This window comes from Cinclus cinclus, chromosome 13 (genome assembly GCF_963662255.1).
Source record: "Cinclus cinclus chromosome 13, bCinCin1.1, whole genome shotgun sequence".
Taxonomy (NCBI): Eukaryota; Metazoa; Chordata; class Aves; order Passeriformes; family Cinclidae; genus Cinclus; species Cinclus cinclus.
This window is the reverse complement of record NC_085058.1, coordinates 3,498,235-3,520,862: the sequence shown is the minus strand read 5'-3', so window position 1 is coordinate 3,520,862 and position 22,628 is coordinate 3,498,235. Positions and strand designations below refer to the sequence as shown.

General features: G+C 44.6%; 1 protein-coding gene across 1 annotated transcript in view; it reads left to right on the top strand.

Annotated features, from left to right (window-relative positions):
• The first annotated feature begins 1,834 nt into the window (after positions 1 to 1,834).
• Positions 1,835 to 22,628, top strand: part of BBS4 (Bardet-Biedl syndrome 4) — a 33,499-nt gene continuing 12,705 nt past the window's right edge. Inside the window, exons 1-5 of the mRNA XM_062501390.1 lie at positions 1,835 to 2,528; positions 17,004 to 17,083; positions 19,724 to 19,787; positions 20,493 to 20,604; positions 21,156 to 21,228. Coding sequence (XP_062357374.1) covers positions 2,369 to 2,528; positions 17,004 to 17,083; positions 19,724 to 19,787; positions 20,493 to 20,604; positions 21,156 to 21,228 — 489 coding nt within the window. The 5' untranslated portion in view covers positions 1,835 to 2,368. The remainder of the gene's footprint in view (positions 2,529 to 17,003; positions 17,084 to 19,723; positions 19,788 to 20,492; positions 20,605 to 21,155; positions 21,229 to 22,628) is intronic.

Genomic DNA, 22,628 nt, shown 5'->3' with positions numbered 1-22,628 from the left:
TCCGTGCCTTGAAACGCTCGGAAGCTGGAGCATGGTGGGCTGGGCAGGTGCAAGCACGGAGGCGTTGGGTTTTCACTCCGCGTTCCCCGAAAGGAATACGCCAAGGATGTGCGCGCTGCACTCGAAGGGAAAGCGCCCTTAACAAACCTAAAGGCAATGCCAAAGCCCCGTCCTTGTGGGAAAACCTGCTGCAGTTCCTCTCCTCCGGCTTTCAGGCGCTCGCAGGTGAATTACCTGGCTGGTGGGGCACCATCTCCACAGACACTGTGGAAATACAAAGGAAAATAAACAAAATCCGCCATCCCAACCTCCCTCCTGCTAATGTGGGGCGGGGAGGGAGCGGGGCCGCGGCTGCTCAGCCCTTCCCGGGCCGTCCCTCCTCACTAGCGGCCTCATTCCCCTCTACACCGCGGAGTTCCCAATAAAACCTTCCAAAAGCCGGACACTTTATTATTTCTGTGGTTATTTGGGTGTTCTTCAGGTTAAACGGGGGGGCGGACCCGGAGAGGAGAAGGGAATGGGAGAATCCGGAGTCCTCCCACCACCACCTTCCCGCCGTGCCCCGCGCGCCACGGCCGCGCCGGAAGTGGCGGGCGGTCGCCATGGCAACCCCAGCCCGCCGTGGCCATGGCGGAGCCGCAGGACGCCACGGTGAGGGGTGAGAGCCGCCCGGGCTGAAGGGGTCGAGAGGGACGGGAGGGGAGGGGAGAGGAGATGAAGGGAAAATTATTTTGAAGAGCGAGTTTTTAATCTGTACATTTGGTGTGGAAAACGTGAGGGAAGTTCAGCCTTTGCTGAAGTAATCAACGTTAATAATCGATTATTAGGTGCTGGAACAGGGGAAGAGTAATGAGCATAGGGAAGGGGCTGCAGCACAAGGAGCGGCTGAGGAAGTCGGGGGTGTGCAGCCTGGAGAAAAGGAGGCTCAGGGAGAGCTCGGAGCCCCTGGCAGGGCCTGAAGGGGCTCCAGGAGAGCTGGAGAGGGACTGGGGACAAGGCACGGAGGGGCAGGACACAGGGAATGGCTTCCACTGCCACAGGGCAGGGTTAGATGGGATATCGGGGAGAAATTCCTCCCTGTGAGGGCGCCGAGGCCCTGGCACAGGGTGCCCAGAGAAGCTGTGGCTGTCCCTGGATCCCTGGAAGTGTCCAAGGCCAGGCTGGACGGGGCTTGGAGCACCCTGGGCCAGCAGAAGATTTCCCAGCCCATGGTAGGGCCTGGAACGAAATCATCTCCAAGATCCCTTCTAACCCAACCCATCCCGTTCCATAATTCCTTAGTTTTTTGTGGTGGAGGGTGGTTGCTGTGAAGCCCTGCAGGGGTCATGACCAGGCCTGGGTTGTTCAGTGTACTTAGAAATTATCCGGACAAAAGGATGACCAGAAAGTTACTCGGGTGAGGAGGAAATAGGAGAGAAACTCCTGGAAAATCTTAACAGAGTGGAGTGAGAGCACTTGGAATGGTGGGTGTGCAGATTTTTACAAAATGTAATATATAAAAAAATGAATTATTTGTGCTGATTATTCCTGCTGAGAATGGAGTGCTCAGAGTTGGGGTAATTCCATGAAAATAGCAACTCAGTTTTTCATAACAGGAATCAAAAAGGTCAATAAAAAATTAAAAACTGTTAAGAAATGGAAAAGTAAACAGTAAAAAAACATACAAAAAGGAACAGCCTTTATTAGGTTATTTTTTCGTGTCTCAAACATCTCTTACCTGGCCCATCTCCAGTAAAAAAAGATGCAGCTAGAAAATTTCCCCAAAACTTTGCAAGGAACAAAGATTGCCTGAATCTCTGATTTTTAAAATTATTTATTAGGGAGAGGGGAGTGACACAGGTGTATAAAACCTTGTGTTGTGTCTTCACAAAAAGCAAAGTGAAAAATAAAAATACTTTCCTGTGTAAACCCACTTCTCTTCTGTGAAGGTTCGACGGTTGATGCCAAGTAAGAAAATCATATAAAGTTAATGTATATTCCATGGACTGGGAGCTCTGGACAGTGTTTGCTGGGGAGGGTTCCCTGTCCTCCATGTAATGGGACCATCCCTGTGCTCACATCCTGCAAACTCAGATGGTTCCCCAGGAACAGCTTTGCCCTAATTAACTTCATAAATATTTTATGATAAATGGTTTTGAATTATTTTCTGTGTGATCTCTGATTAGCTTCTTAAATACTCCAGGTTTTTTTTGGTTTTTTTTTTTTTTGCAAGGTAAAGATCACTTCCCAGGATGCTGATGATCAGAAGTGACCCCATGAACATGGATACACTGCACAATGAGGGTGTTTATTTAATTGAGCTGTAGAACAGAAATCTCTGCCTTGCTTGGCAGGGCAGGCTTTGTCCAGCAGCAATGCTGCTATTTTTATGCCCTCCTTTGGGATTTGCCAGTTGTCATTTCTGATTATTTTCTGGAGCAAAACTTCAAGAAACCTCGCCTGGTATATTTACTACTCCTGGTTTCTGTCTTTTCAGGTTTCTTCATCGCCAGCAGCTACAGAACCAACAAAACCCCGTCCTAAAAAAGGTTTGTTTGAAGATACGATTGTATTCTTGGGCAGGTTGGTTTTAAGGTTTCTTTTATAATGTTTGCAGCTGTCTAGGAGGAAATAAATATCCTCTGGGAAAAGAGGAGACTGTCTAGACTGTAATTTGTTGAGTACCAGTATTTTTCCAGGGTCTCTGTGAGCTCTGTGCTGTTCCTGGCTGACTTACTGTAGCCACAGCCTGTATCATGTTTGCTTATAATCTGTGAGACTGTTTATTTTATTGTGTGCTTACTTATGGGGCTGTTAATGAGTTTGATACTCATTTATCCTCTCAAATAATAATGGGTTTTGTTTAGGGGTCTTCAGAATGATGTCTTGCTCTGGAAATAATCTTGGGAAGCAACCCATGTCTTGTTGGCTTCTTTTTATGTCACATGTTCCAATTTTTGAAGTAAAAGTGACACCAAATCAGGCAGGCTGTGACTGAGTTTAATTATTGTTCCTTCGCTTGTGTTTGCTGTTTCTTTTTAATACTGAAAATGTGTTAATTCACTCAGTGCAAATTGTTGTTTTGAAGTCTTGGTTGAGTCTGAACTGGAACAGGTACAATTTCTGTTGTTGGTTCAAAATGTCTGACTAAATCCTGCTGGTTTTTTTGAGGGATCTGGCGAATTCTTCAGCTTCTCCTTTCCCCCTTTCCCTCATTCTTGAGGCAGGACTTGTCCTGACACACGCAGTGAGTGTTTCCTTCTCTGTGGCACTGCTCCCCTTCCAGCACAGATCCGGTCACTGCAGAGCTTTTGTGCCCACCTGAGCTGAGCTTTTGGGATGTTTTTTGATGGATTCTCCTTCCTCGAGTGTGCAGAGGGCCCTATCAATTCAGACTCTAATTAGGAGTATTTACTCCCAGTGCCAGAAGCAGTCCTCCTTTTCTCTTGCCTTTGCATTCAGGGAACCTCAGCTGGTGAACAGAGTCCTTGGACCGTTTTCTGCGCTGATGTGCCTGTCAGAGTATTCCTTGGGATGGAGCCTGCCTTGGGAGGATGCTGGCAGTAAAAGAGAGTTTGATTGCAGCTGGGCACTGCAGTGACATTCTGCCTAACTGGATTCTTTGTCGTGCATGTAGGCCTGGGAAACTGGAAAAGCCACTTTGCTTTTGGGTAGCCCAGGCCAACCTCACACAGTCCCAATTCCTGGTAGGAGAATCCAGCCCTTGAGCAGAGTATGGCTTTCCTGGAGATGGGCCTTGAGGTCCCAGGCCTCTTTGGTAGCTTGCCCAGAGCTCAGAAGATTGCTACTGCTTCAGGCCTGCATGCAAGTAAAAATAACTCCCAGATTTACTTTTATCTTGACCCTCAATTCTTTCAGCACAAGGATGGCTCTAAAATTACTCTAAATTGGTTACTCTTAGGCAATTAGTATGACTTCCATGGAGGCACTGATGGACTCCCTGGTGAGCTATTTCATCTCTATCCTTTCCTATGAAGGGTATGACTCTCATCTCCTCATCCTCCATAACCACCACCCTGCTGTGCCTCGCTGTGCAAGTCCCATTTATTTGTGGCTCTGGATCTCCCTTTTATACTGACACAACCCTTGGCTCCAAGTAAACTATGATGATTAAAAAAAAAAAAATCCTCTAGCTTACGACTTTTGTAATTCTCTTTTCTGTCCTTTAAGGTAAATTGAGGCATCTCCAGTGCCTGGCACACCTCGGGTCATTCTGACTGAAATGCCTTCAAAGCCTTTGGGCTCTGCCATTTAATATTTGACTTCAGTGCAGCGGGGAAAGCTGATTTGAGCTGCCTGATGGTTAATCTCTGGGAAATGAGGGCAGCAAAAAGATTTGTACTTGGAGTGATGTAACAGTGTCCTCTGTGTGTAGGTGGGGGACTGGGGGCATGAAAAAGAGGAGGAGGGAGAACGAAGGGATGTTGGATATGTTTTTGTGGAATTTGGCAGGAAAAAGCAGCATCTTTTTTCCCATGACAGCTGTTTTTTTTTTTTTGATAGAATATTTGTAGAACATCTTAATTAAATATCTCATCCCATTTAAGTTTAGCTGAGGAGAATTACGATGAACTTTAGGAGCCAGGCTACATCAGTGCTGTTTTAACAGAAGAGTGCTGCTAAACTTACTTTAAACTGACATTTTAAACATTGAATGGCCACTTTCTGTTGCAGCAAATTGCCTTTTTATATTTGCATTGTGTTTTCGAGCAGGAGAAAGCTTCGGTGTCAGTGTTTTCTCTGGCAAGAGAGATCCTGAACTCAACATTAGCAGAAACAGGTCTGTGAAATGCAGAGACCATATGAACACTTTGGTGTGGGCAAAACTTGTGCCCAAATAGAGCAATAATGGATGATGTGGCTGAACACAGGTGTAGCAGAGTGGGACCAAGTCATTACTGAGGCCCTGTATCAACCATCACAGTGCTGCATTCAGCCTATTCAGCTTGTCTGTGTTTGTGCTGGGCAGGAGTGAGGTATTAAATGTGTGCTTCTGAGAATGGAGTCTCAAATTTGCCAAAACTCATTGGAATGACAAAACACAAACGTGAGGCTTGTAGCCTTAACCAGAAGGCCACGTTTTCAGTGATGCAGGTCTGAATACATTGGATATATTGAACCTGAACTGAGTAGCTTCCCCTCACTCTTCCTTGCTTTCCTCCTATGATCCTGCCCATGAGCCAAGAAAAGGTGGAACCTACAACCAGTGTTTAGCAGCTGGATTGTATGGCTGTTAAAACAATAATGTTGAGTTTAGAGGTGGAATTTGCTCGTGAAGTAGCTGATTGATCATGTGGCTGTTGGGCTGCCAAAGCCTGTAAGTTGAGATTTGGGAGAGTATGGCTTGTAGGCAGGCCAGCCCTGAGGGAAGAGGATGGGTGTTCAACAAGGATGAAGGAGGTCTAAAAATTCTGGAGCAGCTGGTGCTGGTGGAATGAGGTTTGAAATCTCTCCATGCAACAATCTGAATTAACAGCATGGGTGGAGGCGACTCCCTCCAAATACCTTGTGGCCACGCTTGGTGACAATCATCCCTCAGCAGCTGACACAGGAGTAGCATTCATTATTTTGTCCTTTATCCCCTGTTGGGAGAGCTGCTCCAAAAAATCAATTGCTTTTGTTTCTCCATCTAGATCCGTGACTCTCCCTGTGTTGACCCCCAAGCAACTGAGGGTAGAATAAAGGGAGCTCTGTTCCTTGAAGTGATAAGGAGTTAATGTCAGGCTGCTGTGGTGGGGTTTTAATGTCCCTCCTGTCTTCTAAATTAATCAGATGTTTTCCTAAATGCTTTACTGGTTTGGAATTGAGATAGGCTGTCTCCCATCTTCCCACTTTTTTTTTTTTCTTCCCCACGCAGGCAAATCAAATAATTTTATAGGATCTGATAATACTGGAGTGGAGAAGTGCTTTTACCAGCTCGTATTGTTTATTTTTATGGAAGATAACTTGAATTTATTTCCCCTTATTTTGGAAAAAATGTTTAGAAAGTAAGTTCTGGGCTCATGTCTGTCTAATAACAGTTCAGAAGTTACTGGGACAATTTTAAATGCATTTGGATTTCTACATGAATATGAGACCTCAGACTTTCTGAGATGCACTGATGGTGTTTTAATAACAAGGTAGAATCCTAAATATGTACAAAGTATAATAAACTCACTGGAGCAAAATGGATTTCACTTGAATCACTGGGAAGAACTTGTCCTCAAAATCCATTAATCTGTCAAGAATGAGAATTCTGAATTGTCATCAACCACCTGTACACTTACCACAGCAAGGGTCAGTTAGATAATTTTCAAAATTAAAATCCTGTAAAAGTGTTAGCAGAAATCAAGTGTTCTCCCAGGCCTGGGCATTGGGGTATTTTTTGGATGCTTTGTAGGTATGTTTTTTTCTGTGGTTTTAAGCAAGGAATTAACTGCGACCTTTGCAAAAGTGCTCTGACTTTTGTTGCTTTCCATTTATCAACCACAAGCTTGGCCTGGTATCCAGTGACAGGCTTTGGATGCTGCAGGCTTTTGGTTAACAAAACATTTGGAGACATGAAATGAAAAGTATCATATAAATGGATATATTGCAATGCACTGCTTGGCCTGTTGGGTGGTGGCTCTGGTTAGGACGTGCCAGTGACAATAAACAGTCTCAAAATGTGGCTCTTAGGTAATAAATAATTCTCAGATTATGCAGAAATAGGTAAGTGGCTTTAGATGAGCTCTCCGGGTGACTCCTGCTCGTCCAGATGAACCAGTGGGGATCCCTCCTGCTCTTGCAGATGTTTTAAGGGATTCTGTGAGTATTTATCTGAAGAGCAGGAACTCTCTACCCTGTGGAGTCAATTCCGTGCACTTGCAGTGCTGATAATTTCTGAATTTCTGATACGGCTTCTTAAATCAATATAAATCCATTCTTTGAGCTGGCTTCAAAGCTGCCTTTGAACTTGTAAGAGTGAAGCTGCCTGAGAAATCCAGATAAAAACAACCCCCTTGAGTTAAATTAATTAATGCTTCTAAGTGTGTCAGAAAGAAAAGGCCTTAGTGGGAATGTTGTGGTCGGAGGGAGCCAATCCAGCCCTTATCTGTCCATACCCATTCGCTTCCATTTGGCCACGTGCAAGCCAAGATCTTTTAGTCCATTTGAACCCCCAACCTTGTGGGAAGAAATTGGTTCCTAAATCAGTAGATTAGTTGGTAATTACATCATTGTTTTATGTAAGAGACTTGGGTATTTCCATCTTGCTGATAAGTGGGGAGCAGTGAGTGCTGTGTGTGATGCTCAGGATCTGATGCAGCTGCTAGTTTTGACTAGTGAGATTAAAAAATGTATTATTTCTGGGTAATTAAATTCTATAATATCCTTCACTTCATCCTCTTCTGCCCAAAATAACAGCCCAGTAATCCCTGCACTGCGAAGAACTGGTAATATTTAAATTGGAATGTGCTAGCACAGCTCTGCCCTCTTGTGCGTGTACATTAATATCTGTGCTGACGAGAGCAGGGAATCCTTTGCAGGCGGTGCAACAGGGAACATTTTAGTGCCAGTTTTTAAAACAAGTGAATTCATTTTTTTGAAGCTTCTTTGAAAGTGCTTGGTGCCAGGCAAGTTTCTTTATATTTTAAAGCCTTCAGCTGCAGTTTGTTGGCGTGCTGTGTACGGATAAAATGGCATCTCCTGGTGAGAATTTAAAAATAATTCTGTAAAAATAGTAAGTGACAAATTTAGGAAGGGTGGGATTCATCTCTCTGCACTGAGATGTCTCTGATGCAGAACAAGTCTCAGCAGATCACCCGTGCTCCATGTTTAGTCAGTGGAGAGGGCATCTGTGCCATTCCCTGACCTCTCCCAGCCACCTGTGCTGGGATGAATCCCTTCCTAAGGATGCCTGTTCCTGTCCTTTACCTTGGAGACAGCCCAAGGCAAGTCACTCCTATCTTCATTTTCAGACACTTGAAGGAGATGCAGCTCACTCGAGAGTCAGAATTCCCAATGTGCAGCTGGAATTTGAACATCTGAATCTTTAGTGACTTAATCATCTGTTGCATTTAGCCTGGCTCTCCTACAGCATCTGTGGCACAGGAATGATAGATAGGACATGCTGAGCAAGGAGCAGCTTACTGAGGGCTTTTTGAGTAAAAAATATGTCCATTCACTCCTTGCAGGGCCTGTCCCCTTCACTACCTACGCTTCCAGCTGCATTATGCACCCTGCAACTCCTGGGATTTAGTCACTGGTTTATTTGTAATTCTCCACGATTTAATTCCTTGCCTGACTGTGATTCATTTTTATACTTCTAATTAGAAGGAGGCCGGGTGTGCTTCTGTGACTGTGTAATTAAAGACTATATCATTAACACATTTGTGCAGTAGGGAAGAGTGAAGGTGCACAGGCAAATGTTCATCCTGGCATAGACTGGGATTTCCCCCCTGCAAAACTTCATCCTGAGGCAACAAGACTGGAAGAACTCAAACTATAGGGTCTTGTAGTAGGGAGTGTTGAAATATTTGCAAGACCAGCTTCTATATTTTTTGTGCATATATATCTGTGTTCTTAAGATATTCCTTCAATATAACATTCTTTGGCAGTGGATGAACCAAGAACAGGTTCTAGGTGCTCTTCCTTATGGAGTGGGAAGTTTCGAAGTCTGACATGGCTGGATTGTGGTCCTCTCCATGCTGGAATTGTATTTTGCTTTCTAAAGGAAAAGCTTTTCTTACAAACACCTTATAACGATTTTAGTTTCAATTTCCATGTAAAATACCTCATGCTGTAGACAGAAAAAGACTAAGCATAGGAATTAAAGCCAAAGGAAGGATTAGACTGGAAATCCCCAAACTACTTTGCTTCTGATACTGGAATTAATGAGAAGCTGGTTATTTTGGGAATGCCTGCAGCCACTTTGTGAGGGAAATATCTCTCATCCCAGTGTTGCTGTGGGAGGAGACAGTGAGGAGCCTGCAGTGAGAATCTCAGACCATTTCTGCTGTTCATAAGGCTTTTTATTGCCCAACTTTTGCAGTAGTGTGCTCTGCTTCCCAAGTCTGGGAACAGCATTGGCTGGCAGACACCTGGAGAGAGCTCAGACTCCACCTTGCCTACAAAAGCACAAGGCATCAAGCAGGACATGGTTTAAACAGAGAAGGTAAGAATTGAGATGTCATGCCAGGGCTTGGATCCTTGAATATCTCCAAGTGTGGTGTCTGCATCCTCAGGGACTTAAGAACTAACATGTAAAGTAGCCTCTTTTTTGGGTTTTTCCCCCTATTTTTTTGGTTTTCCATTGTTCTGAGCACATCTCAGCAGTCGGTACTGATGGTCAGAATTGGCTTGTGCAGACAGACTTGCAGTTCTCATTTTTCAGAAAGACCATCCTTTTTCAATTTTTTAAACGGCATTTGTTACTAAATTTGTCTCCAGTGTTATTTGTTTGAATCAAGTTTTAGACTTGAATTGAGCATTATCAGGCCTGAATTAAAGTTTTTATGGAGGAATGATCAGGATCATGTACGTGTGTTAATGGGTGTAAATCTCATTCCTCCCAGATGGATGCAGGACTGCACAGTGGTATCTCACCAGCCTCCTACTGCTAACAGAGATTTCCCAGTGACCAAACTGGTTCCACCCCAGGGAACCTCCCTGTCACTGGGAGGTCCAGGGGGATGACACCTGTGTTTTTATTTACAGATCATACCACTTCACCTTAAGGTTGAACTTGAGCAGCATGTAGTAGAAGACAAATAATTGAATAAATTAATTCTATTTATATGGAAAATTAATTGAAAAATCAGTGTATTTATTTCATAAATGAAAACATCCTTCTTTGGAGTAACTCAGAACTGTAAATGTCTTAAATCAGGAAAAAACCCACAAATCTGAGCAAGCAACTCAGTGAGATTTATGCAGTGCAGAGCAGCAAGAGAAAATGCCCTTTCCCCCCATGACCTGGAGTATAAATCAGATTTAAAATACAATTTTGAAGTCTTTCTTCTATCTGTACTGCTTTAGGGCAAATTTGGGATGAAACCTCTGAATGGGGTCCCTCTAGGAAACAGATTCAAGCAGTCCCTCCCCCAACTGGTTCAGAGAAAAATATTTCCTCAGAGAGGAGTGGGAAAAAACTGGTTTTATTTAACAGGCAAAGCACTCCCCAGCACAAAAATGAACAATACTAAACAGCAAAACCTCTTGCCCCTCTGAAGAGATGACAAATTCAGCAGAGTCCCTCCCGTGGGTTGCAGCCTGGCTCACTCAGGCTGTTCTCAGTCCCTCCAGAGCTGGGAAATGTCACAGGCCAGGCCTGGTGGGACACAGCTGTGAACTCCTGCTGCTTCTCTGGGCTTTTTCAGTCCAGAGCAGGTTCGAACCATTCCAAGGAAAAGGAAAAGAAACAGTCCAGGGGACTTTGCCTCAGCTAGCCAGCAACTAACCAAGAGCACAGGAGAGCTCTGTCCTGCTGGGCACTGCAGAGAGCACAGCCTGTGTGAAGGATGCGGGGGAGCAAGTGCAGTCTGTGGTAACAAACTGTGCACCTCTTCTCTCTCCCCCTTCACTCCTGGAACCAGCCTTGGAGCTGCAGAACTCAGTATTCGACACCAGCACAACAGACAGCTGGGGAGACGAGCATCATAAAGTCACCCCAAGATACAATCCTTGGCTAATTTTCCTGCAGGGGGAGGTGGAGAGTCAGAAACGTCGCTCTTTATTTTTGTTGTTGAAGCCGCTGTGTTCCAGGCTCCTTCCAGCTTTCCCGGCACCTCGCGGAGCTATTAAACCGTGGGAGGCAGCTCTGGGCATGAGTTAGGGCTGCTCGCCAGCGCCGGGCTGTGTGCGATGAGTTTTATTAACCCCAACCGACTGTAAATAACGAGCAACCACACGGCTTTAGGGCTTGATTTAAAGATGTTCCAGCAACAATTTGCAAACGGGAAAACAGAGGGAAAAGGGATTAAACAGAGAATGGCTGCAGTGTAAAAGCTGGTCCTTATTTTTGCTGCTGTTTATATCTATTTTAGAGGGATTTGTGCATACAAACACCTCTATGCTCACGTATACTCACTCACACGAGGTGAGAGATATACAGCTCGTGGAGCCTCTTCCAAGTGCTGGGGTTTGGGGTCATTTTTCATTATTACTGAGTTTTGAATACATTAATGGCTCCATTTTCAAACTCCGAGGATGGATCTGGGCGTAGGAAGAGCAATGTTCCTGTGCTAGTTTTCTTTCAAAGCTCTAATGTATTTATACTGCCACAGTCTTAGTAAAAGAGTCTGAGGAAGGAAGAGGACTTTTTGTTAAGTTTGTCTCTGCTAGAAATTTGTAGGATGCTCCTCTCACACCAAAGCTGTCTGTTAGTTTTAAATATTGATAAGAAGATTGATGTTAGAGCTTACAAATGCTTTCTGTCCATTTTCATACCTCGTTTTGGAAAATCCAGTTCCCTGCAGGGCTGTGTTGTGCTGTAGAAGCTGTTTGAGTGTGTGTCCTATTATTTTAGTGTTATTTTTGCCCAGAAGATGCTCATTCCCTCCCTGACACTGGATTTACAAACGGTAGCGGAATTCTTGGTGTTGGCAGCTTGTGAAGCTCGAGGCAAAAAGGAGACAGGCACAGATGGGCTCATCCTCCCTATCCATGTTTATTTAGCATGGATAGGAGAGCACAGAGCTGTGTTTGGGCTGTAACCACAACCATGCCTGAGCCTTCCCCAAGCTCTGGGAATGGAAATACTGGTAATCCTGGCAATAATGTCAGCACATGTGCACGGGAGGCTGGGCTGGGAGTGCAGGATGGGGCGGGCCGTGCTCCACAGAGAATTCCATGTGTCTCCTCTCAGATGTGGATGCTCTCCTGCAGCAGCAAGATTGTCTTTACGCCATTGGGAGTTTGCCCTTAAGGCAATGACTGGAATTACTTGGAAGTGGGGATTGAATCTCCAAACCCATCCAGTCCTGCTGCTGTGTGTCCCAGCGAGCTTTGCCTGATGATGGGAGCTGATAACCTGCATCTCTCCAGCTTTGCCACAGCCCAGCTTCCTGCTTTGATTTCTTCAGAGCAAGGTGCAGTGGTTTTAAACCGCCAGAGGATAGGGTTAGATGGGATATTGGGAAGAAATTCCTGTCTGTTAAGGTGCTGAGGTGCTGGCACAGGGTGCCCAGAGCAGCTGTGGCTGCCCCTGGATCCCTGGCAGTGTCCAAGGCCAGGTTGGACAGGGCTTGGAGCAACCTGGGACAGCATAAGGTGTCCCTGCCCATGGCAGGAGGGTGGGACTTGATTATCTTTAAGGTCCTTCCAACCCAAACCATCCTGTAATTCTAAGATTCATTCACTTTATGAAATTCTTCTGTGCTTCTGCTGCCTCAGTAATCAAAATGTCACAATAGAGAATTAAGGTTCTGCCTGGGTGTTTGTTAGTTTTGAAAATATCTCTGTTCTTGGATGATGCTGTTTTGCAGCATGGAGTTTCGAATTAGAATTTGGAACGGGACAGCTGAATCCTTTTGGAAAGCCTTTCTCACATATGTGGTACCTACCACAGTGGATCCAGACTGTGGCTCCTGAAGCTATTGTAGTATGAAAAAATTTAGAATACTTCTATTTAACTGCCTTTACAGAGCTTTTCTGTCCTCTCCTTGTGCTGTATGTTATATTTGTTTTAGGTTATTGGGGATTTTTGGCAATAACAAATTGTTCTTTGTGTCTTCTTGAGTCTTTTGCCCCTTTGCTGCCCTTGCTCAGGTTGCTGCAGGTTGGGTTCAGAGTTGGAAGGGGTGATCTGGGGCTGGGACCCTTTGCAGTAATCTGGATTGGAAGGAGGGCTGGGGCTCTGAACTGACCCTGAGATGACTAAAACTTGTTCTTGAGCAACTTTTACTGCTGGTGCTTTAGAAATAATTTCCCCCATGAAATCTCATAAGAGCTTTCCCCCCTCTTCTTTTTAGAGCAATTTAGAGCCCTTTTATTAAATCTAAGCCCCACTGTTTGATAGTTCATCCCTAAGCTATAATTACCCACTATGAAGATGCAAGCACAAAATATTTTCCTAAGGAGGTTTACACAAAAGGGAATAACTTTTAATTCCCTTTTTTTTATTATTATTTATAGTAATAAAATCATTATTTTTTTCAGTCCTTTGAGAAAATCTATAAGAGGATGAATAAAGGGAAGGGTGATGATAGAACAGCACATATGCAAACCTGATGGTCTTACTCTAATTCTGTCTGGGTTTCTGCTCCAGTGGCTTCCTTAAAGGAGCATTTTCAGAAAGAAAAATCACATTGCTGGGAGTGGCTCATGCAATCAATCACTGGCCAGCAAGGGGATCAGATGGATTCCCTTTTGAATTCAATCAAAATAGACTTCAAAGGCATTTAATCGTATATTTGGTGCCTGACTCCCTGGCACAGGAGTTTTGTAGTCCCACAAAAGAGAGGCCAAAAGACAGTTACGCAAGTTATAAACTCTTTTTTGATGTAGCTACCAAGTTCTTTGATGATTGTGTTTTCCTGGACTGGCCCTTGGGCAGATTGATTCACAGCAAATAATGGTTATTTGTTTCTTCACTGCTAGAAGAATCTAAACTACACTTGTCCAACCTGTGCCTTTTCAGTGCCTGGATTATTGCTGGAGCTGACAAAGAACAGTGTGTCTTCATACAGCAGTGACATAGGAGAAACTCCTGGTGGTCCATATATTAAAGAAGGTGTTTTATTCCTTTTCTCTGGAGCTAGAGACCCAAATAGCTAGGCATTTGTATTTCCATTTTCTTCAGGAAAATGCAGTGACCCATAGCACTGTGACAGCCCTTAACGTCAACAGGCTGAGGGAGCAAACCTGAGGGAGATAAATGCACCAGGAGCAGGTGTCCACTGCTTGGTGGGAAAGCAGAAATGCAGGTTAAGATGGTTGTGGTTCTGGAGAGGTGTATAAATAACGTCTGTTAATGCTTTCTGCATCTGAATATAGCATAGAGCCCAGTAGCAATCTTTTACTTCCCACAGCCATTTGGTGGGGGGGGATCAGATATGTTCCTGTGTCAAATTCAATCATTAATTTAGACACAGATTTTGAAAAACATCAGAATTGTTTGCCTGCTTTCAATTTGCTTGTCTTAGGGAAAAAGAAGAAGAAAAGCGATTCGTGTCTCCTCAGTCAGCCTTGTTGCTATTTCTGAATGATTTATCTGAGTGTAAAATCTCCCCGTGTTTTCCCGATCACACAGAGTTATCCTTAGCTCAGTGTATCACTGGGGAAGCAGAGCTGGTTTATCTGCACATGTGAATGGTGCTCACTCCTGGGGCTCACGGTGGCTTTTGATTTCTCCATTTTCTCTCCATCCCAGCACTCTTAGGCAACTCCTCAGCTTTTCCTCTTTCCCTTTGCAGCCTGTTCTGCTCAGCCCTTGGTCTGTTGTTCAGCCTTTCTTCTTTCCCGTCCCTGCTCCCAGCAGGCGTTTCCATGGTGTGGGAGTGGAGTATAACATCCTTCTTGCCTCCTAAGTGTGAAAAAGCTCTTTCCTTCAGGAATTAAACAACCAATCTTCCCTCCCCTCTCTGGTGTACTGGTGTCTTATCTTAGCCCACAACATTGCTGTATATTTTAACCTTTAATGGTACTTTTTCTTTTTAACCTTCCAGTAAGGCATGAACAGATTGTTGGAGATCTGGTGGGGTGTGTCTGGAGATGTTTTGATTATTCCCCATTTCAGGCAGCTGTAGCATTTTCTAATTTGAGGCTGTATTAATAGCCTCAAAATGGTGAAGGATACTTCAGTTCTGACTGTTAGTGGAATGTTGATGGGCACATAGAGTTTGCAGTGTCTGTCCTTAAATCCATACTTACAGAAGAAGGTGGGAAGTGCCCAGGTGCGTCAGGTTTGGTGTTTTGTACCAGTTCGTGGCACCAGGAGATGCCAGGCAGGGAAGGGCACACAAGTCCAGCTGCTTTTATAGAATACCAGCCTGGTTTGGGTTGGAAGGGACCTTAAAGCCCATCTGATCCCACCCCCTGCCATGGGCAGGGACACCTTCCATTGGAGCAGGGTGCTCCAAGCCCCGTCCAGCCTGGCCTTGGACACTTCCAGGGATGGGGCAGCGCATTTCCAGCATCCCCAAGAGCCGTGTTTCTGTCACACCCTGCTACTGCTAATGGGCTGCACAGGGAAGTAATTATAGAGTGTCAGTGAATTAGGTGTAGCCCTTGAATGGGCTTCAGATGTGAAATAGAGGGGTTTCAATCCATTTGTGGCTATTTAGGCAGCCTCTTGACTCTTCCCTTCATTTTTTTCACTGTAAAAGGACAAATAGAAAACATAAAGCCATCAGAAATCAATTAATCTGATCTGGGAACATGCTTAGTGAAATGCCTTATTTACAAAGATCCAGATACTCCACAGCAAAGCAGAATTCCGGAACATTTGGATCCCTGATCTGTGCATTTCTGTAAGATGAGCCTGTTTGGATTGCTCTTTTGTTTGGATTACTTCTTTGTTTAGATTACTCTTTTGTGTGTTTGGATTACTTTTTTGTTTGGATTTCAAGCTTTTTATTTGTTTTAGGGCAGTTGAACCTTCTTTAGAAGGTATTTGACCTTAAATTGCTAGTGTGCACATTTAATTCTCAGCTCTAATATAAATCTAGGTGGATATTCTAGAATTTAAGAAAGAAGAACCAAGAAAATGAGAATGGCTTTGTGAAACGTTTTCCAAATTCAACAGCTGAAGGATCTTGGATTTAGGAGCTCTCAGTGCAACTGGACTTGATGTGGTTTGTGGGGGAGAGCCTGGTGTGCTCCAGAGGTGATTAAAGCTCAGCCATTCCAAAAGATAATTACACTTGGCAGCTGCCTCCCGACATGATCCAGCCCTTCCCCTTGCAGTGTTTCTCCTTCCTCACCTCCGTTGGCAGAGGGGTCCACGGGCTCCCCCGTGTCACCTTGTGCTCTGGGGGTGGCTGGGCTCCCCCAGCCAAAGGGCTGGAGAAGGTGTCCCTGTGCTGTGCCCCCCCAGCTCTGCCCCAGCCCTCGCCCGGCTTTACTCTGCGCTCCCCGTCACAATATTGACTTGCAAAAAGGGAGCTTTTGGGCCAGTTGCTATGGTTACCCCTCAGAATGGAGACTCCAGTCCTAGCAGTGCATTCCCAGCCTTAATGAAATGCACAGCAGTGTGTTCAACTTGTAAACCCGACGTGGATATCGCTAAGCAACATCCATCCGTGATTTGCCGTAATTACTGCTGCGAGCTCCGCGCCACTGAAATGCTGGAGCACAAGGCTTCCTCCTCCACTGCATCGAATGTTTTTCTGCAGTAGCTTTGCAGTCTCTCAGACCTGTGATGTTTCATAGGCCCTTCACAGTTTCAAAGAACTAAGTTTGAATTGAATTGGATTGAATTGAAATTGTTCTCACCTTCAGACCCCATCTCTCCAATCGCTTTTTGTGTGTATTGTCTGTTTTCTGTTCGTTCAGTCCCAGAAATTTATCTTAAAGACATTTGATTCTTTTGCCCTAGATTCAAAATGTGAATCCAACTCATTTCCTCCAAGCTGCTTCTTGTGTACTTGAAAAGATCCAATTCCTCCAACCAGTGTTGGTGTTGAATTAAAATGTATGTGTGGATCTGTTTACTCCCGGATCTGCTTTAGGAGGAGCCAATGCCTCAAGTCTTTTAGAATCCCAGACTGGTTTGAACTGGAAGGGACCATAAAACCCATCTTGTTCCAAGCCCCTGCCATGGGCTGGGACACCTTCCAGTAGACCAGGTGGAAGTTTTCTGCTTAGAGCTTTTGTTTGGTGTCTGTCCTGAACAAGATGTTTAATCCACCAGTTTGAGAAGTAGAATAAAACCAGACCCTGATTAGGAGTCCACATTCCAGCCTTCAAGTCCAATCATTAATTGCAATTGCAGTTCTTGAATTACTTGCCTTGTGAGGGCAGTTGGGGTGGTTGGGAATATCTCTCCCAGTTTCTCTGCTGCTCAGTTTGATTCCTTGCGTTCTGTGAATATTTTCCATGTACAGCACCAGAGCTGCCAGTCCTAGAGAGGAAGAACTGGTTGATTTATCTGCTCTATGTCCGCAGAGACTATGAGGAGTGTAAGGTAAGAGCTGCCTCCAGAATGTGGGATTTTACTGATGTAATGAATAAACAGTTTTCTTGACAGTTTCCAAAACACCCTCTTTCCTGACTTCCTTTGGAATAAGGGGACCAAGGGAAAACACAAGTAAGATTACTTCACTGTCCTCCAATCCTTGGCTCCCTTCAGGATCCGAGGGTGCAGCTCTCTGGAGCAATGTGTGAGCTCAGGATCTCACTGGGAGGGGAAAAGTGGAAGCAACTGCAAACCTCTGTTATTCCAAGTGATGGATAGGGTTTTCCAAACTGATAATAACACAGTTCCACAGTGCATGTTTCTCAGTGATACTGCAGAGACACAATGAAAGCACTTCAGTTGAGGGGAACATTACTACCAAGTGTAAATAAAGAATATCCTGATTACTCTTGAGCAAAATTCTTTCATTTTATGCATGATCCATGGCACACTCTTAATTAATTTTGGGCTTGGGCTTGGAACTGGTTGTTTGGGATTATAATGGCAAGTGGACTAAGGAAATAGCAAATTATTATTTAACAGTGTGTTTTCCTGATAAAGTGAACCCAAGAAGAGGATGCACCCATGGGCAAGAGGAGGGGATAAGAGTTGCCATTCTGATTCTGGCATGTGCAGCAAAGATCTGAAAAGGCTTTCTGGCTTCTGAAACACCAGGTTGGTCAGGACTTGCCTCTGCTGGAGAGGTCCTGGGGTTGCTTAGGAAGTGGGCAGGCTGGAGGAATTTCATTTAGCTCTTAATTAACAAAGCCAGGAAGTTATATCATTGCAGTAATTTCCTCTCAGATTTTTGTTTGCCTAGATAGAAATACAAGTTGGACCAGCCCTCAAAAGAGGAAGTTGTTTCCTTTTTTTGTTGTCTGACTGGAGTTTCTTGGTGTGATTCTCTGCATTGATTGTTTCTGTGTTGGGATGTGGAATCACAGAGTACAGAAAAGAAAAATATGTGCAGCTCAGGAAACCAGAGAAAATAACAAATACAAGGGCAACACTGACATGTCCATGTCTTCATCAGTCATGGAAGCAAGGAAATAGTGGGGGAAAATCGAGAGAAGACATCTCATAAATGCTCCTCTGCTTGGCAGGCCAGCTTTCCTTTCCCTCAGAGCTCACAAAACAGTGTTTTTTGCAGTAAAACTGGAAGATTCCAGGTCAGTTTGGGCATTGTTAAAATCCATTCGTTTAGTCTCAGTAAGAAACAAGTGACCTGTTGTGTTAATTCATTTTGGTCCTTCCCGCTCAGTGCTTTGAAATGCTCCCTCTCTAATGCAGTTTTAAAATCTCCCATAGTTTTCAATGAACTAAAAGGCCATTAAAAACGGATTGTTTACTGACATCAACTCCCCAAAGTGAAGGCATTAAAGTGATTTTGACCCTTTCAATGCTGCTTGAGCAACGTGCCAGGCAGGCATCCCTGAGAGTCTGCAGCTGCAGCATCCCCTGGGATGACACAGAGACTGCTTGGTCTCCTGCCTGTTGTGTCTAAATTCTGTCATCAGCACCTTAAATAAACCCTGGGGGGGGAAATCTGGGATTAGAGATCATATTCCTCATCTGAGGGCCTTTTGCTTTTGTAGGACTTGTTAGGTAGGGTATATAGAATTAGTCAGATTTCTCTAAAAGATAGCTCTCTATTGCCCTCTCTTGCTCTGAGAATCTGGGCTTATGTAGATGGAACAATCCAGAGTATCCAAACTGAGGAGATGTTGGTTATTTCTGAGTAGTGTTTTATAGTCGTGCACTTTGGGAAGAGTTACATTGATAAATTAGCAGGTACAGGTGGGGGAAGAGCAGCTCAGGCCTGTTCTGCCTTTCCCTTCTCTCTTTACAAGTGAGGATTGTCAATAAGAACTTTCCTTCTTCTCAGTAGTAACTTCTCAATAAATACCTTCTCAAGAATAACATCCTCAATAATAGTTTTCTTCCCATGTGCTGTATTTGAGGTTCAGTTTTCAGTTCCTTCACTTCTGTTCCTCTTGGAGGCTAGGGATGCTGGTACTGACCACACATCTGAAATGCCAGATGAGCATCAGGTCACTGCTCACCCAGAAATTATTCTTACCCCCCTGTATCTCTTCCACTTCTGCACAAAAGAGGGGTCTCAGAACAGAAATTATGCTTTTGATTCCTATCCAGGGTGTCATCCTCCCAAAGGTGGGACCAATTGTGACTATGGAATATTTCCAAGCTGCAGCCACCCCACCCCAAACTGGAAGCTGCATGGATGCAGCCAGCAAGAATTTATATTTTCATCATGTTTTTTTTTTTCCTGTTCACTCCTCATTTGTTCTTTTGGCTTTCATTGACTCAGCTGCAGTTCCTCCAGTTCAATTTATTTCTTCACAAAGGGCCTGGAGTAGGTACCTTTATCAGCAGAAGATGCTTTCAGAGATGCCTCCTGGCATTTTCCCCAGGTAGTATCTAATTATTTTTGGGAATAGGAATGAACAGAGGAATACTAAAAGGGCCACAGTGTTCTTGGCACAGGGCTCTGTCATATGCACTGTGTGGTTGTCCCAGTCATGGTCCAGTGCCCTTGTTAGAGGTGGGGTTGTGGGTTTTGTGACTGGAACCAAATCTCTGGAATCAGCTTTGTTAAAATGATGTGAATTTACAATTTTGTCCTTCCAGGCTGTCATCAAAGAGCAGCTCCAGGAGTCCCAAGGGCTCTGTGAATATGCTGTCTATGTTCAAGGTACGTCTGAAAATCCTTTTGCTAAAGCAGGTCATTCCTGATTTGAGATATGGAGAACAATACAGGGGGTAGGTGAGGGAAACAGAATTTTTATGTCAAAAATACATTTTCCCCCTCTGTTTTCTCCGTTTAGTTTTGAAGTTTGGGTTTTTCACATGAAATGGGCAGATTAAATATCCTGTTTTCTCTGTATTTGTCATCAGTTCTTCTTTGGGTTACAGGTCCTGGCCTTCAGTGTGTTGGTGTGTGTTTGATTCTGTTACAGATGCATGTTTTCTGTTCATTACCCACCTCAGGTGATCACTGTCTCACTACTTGCTCTAAGGATGGTGTTCCTCTTCCTACCCTGCCCTCTGGCCCATAAAACATGTCTCTCAAAATGTGGCATTCCAATTCCAAGTGCCACGGTGGGAGAAAGTGGAGATTTGCTGGCAGGGACATACTGCAGCCTGGAGAGTCTGGAGAGGGGAGAAATCCAGACTGCATGTATACAAGCAAGTGCCCAAGGTTTAAAGCTTTTGTTGTGACCCCCGAAGTTCTCCAGGCACACAGAGTGCTGCCTCAGACACAGACCGTGGGTCCTGCAGGAGGGGGAACACCAGAGCAGGGTTGATGTGATATATCTGTACTCCCCCTTCTTTCTCTGCTGTCAGAGTTTTTCCTGCCTAGAATGGATTCATTTGCCTGCTGTATGTTGTCTTACAGCTTTGATATTTCGCTTGGAGGGGAAAATTCAAGAATCTCTTGAACTTTTCCAGACGTGTTCCATTCTGAACCCTCGAAGTGCTGACAACCTCAAGCAGGTGGCACGATCCCTGTGAGTGGTGTTTTATTTGTTGTTTCTCTTGGATGTGCCACACAGGACCTTTTATGCTTTGTTTTTCTCTTAGGCTGCTTAATTCCAGACATGTTTCCTCCTTATCAACACTTGGCTTGGCTTCCCGAAGTGTGGGTTGTTCTTTAAGCAGAATCTCTGTTATCTGCCTGGCTGCTGTTGTGTTTTCTTTTTCTTTGGGCTTCAGGCAGAAAGATGATACTGATTTCAAGGTCCAGAGCTACAGGTGCTGACCTGAGCTGGGCAGATTTGCCCTAAAGACCCTTTTCTGTTGCTAAGTGTTGTGTTAGGGCACCTATTTCTTTCCTTGGAGACAAAAGCAGGCTGCAGAGCCTGGGCATTCACTCTTTACATCCCCAGCAGTGTCAGGATGGATGACCTTGATCCTGAGAGGGAACAGTGCTGAGATTGTAAACTTCTGCACATCTCTGGAGATGCAGCAAAAAGGATTATTTCTCACTGCCAGAGGTGATAGTGGCTGCACAGCAGGGTCTGAAAACAGGAAAGACCTAAGAATTGTAATCCTTTTTCAGGTTTCTCCTGGGGAAGCATAAGGCAGCCATCGAAGTGTACAACGAAGCAGCAAAACTCGATGAGAAGGACTGGGTGAGTGTTCAGGGAGTTGCAGATCCTTGTAATAGCTGCAAACTTGTCCCAGGCCAAGGTGAGCTCACACTGCCTGTGGTCTGAGCCTGGTTTGGATCACAGGAGCCAAATCCCATGCCTTGGGGCAAATCCCTGCCTTGGGGCACAGAGAATTGAGCAAGGTGTTGGAACTTTGCTAAGGATCAGTTTTAACATAACCACATCTGCACTTTAAGGGAAGTATGGGGAGAGTTTGGAAACCTCAGTTCCTAAAACTTGCTTGAGTAATTGGGAAAGCTTTTGTAATGCAAAACATCACTGAAAATACAGGAACAGTGATTAAATTAGCTCTTCTGTATAAAAAGACAAAAAGAGAGAAAGAGCATTGCAAAGGGAAAGGTGTGACAGTGGGTGAGGGAGAGGCCATGCCTTGCAGCCTTCTGCAGGTGCCTGTTTTGCCTGCAGAAGTGTTTCTAAAGTAGGCTTGCAATATGTCAGCTCATTCCTTTGTTTCTCAGTACATCTAAAATTCAGGGTACAAGGATAGCTTTGATGTCATTCAAATTACCCTGTGCCAGACAACTCAGAAACCTTTTGTATCATGAATATTTTTTCCACCTGCGTTTCCAGTGCTTGGCATGCCTGTAACCCTATTTACAACCCATCAAGCAGATGGCAGTGGGTATTTTGATTAGTTATTCCCCATTTCTGGCTCAGCACTGGAAGCAGAATCAGGCTGTGCTCTTCCCTCATTCTACAGTCTGCAGCAGCCTGGAGTCACTGATTCAGTTCTGCACAGCTGGAGAGGCTGTGTGGAGGAGAACAGGTTGATGGGGAAGTAAGAGAGTTTCCTATGAAAGGTCAAAGCTATCTAAGCTGAAGAATCAGTGAAATGCTCACCAGAATAAAATAAGGAATTGGGAGGACCTTGCTTTTCAGGGATGTGCTGGGATGTGCCTTGTGTGTTAGACTATGGATGAGGAATTAGGGGCACCCTACAGTGTCACCAAAGTCTTTAGGATCCCTAAGGGATCTTCCTACCCTGTGCAAAATTGTTTAGGATGCCAGAGGGATGTCAGATACTCCAGTGCTCAAGTTGTGTTTTGAGGCACATCTTCCAGTTTTTTTCCAGCTGGGTGGGACACTGTGCATACATCCTACTGATGTACAGCCAGACTGAGTCAGCCATGAGAACAGCACGTTTTAGAGAGTGACACCATGGTGAAGAAGCCAATCTGTGCTGTGGTGGCTAACAGCTGACCTGGAAGCCTCACAGTTATATATAATCCTAATTATAATTTTATAACTGAAATATAACTAATTATATAGCTACCTTAATTGTATAACTTGACCAGCCTGGGCCCCTGGGGAGCAGGTCTAGGCCACTGGGGACATGGCAGCTATTGGCCAGTTAGCCTGGT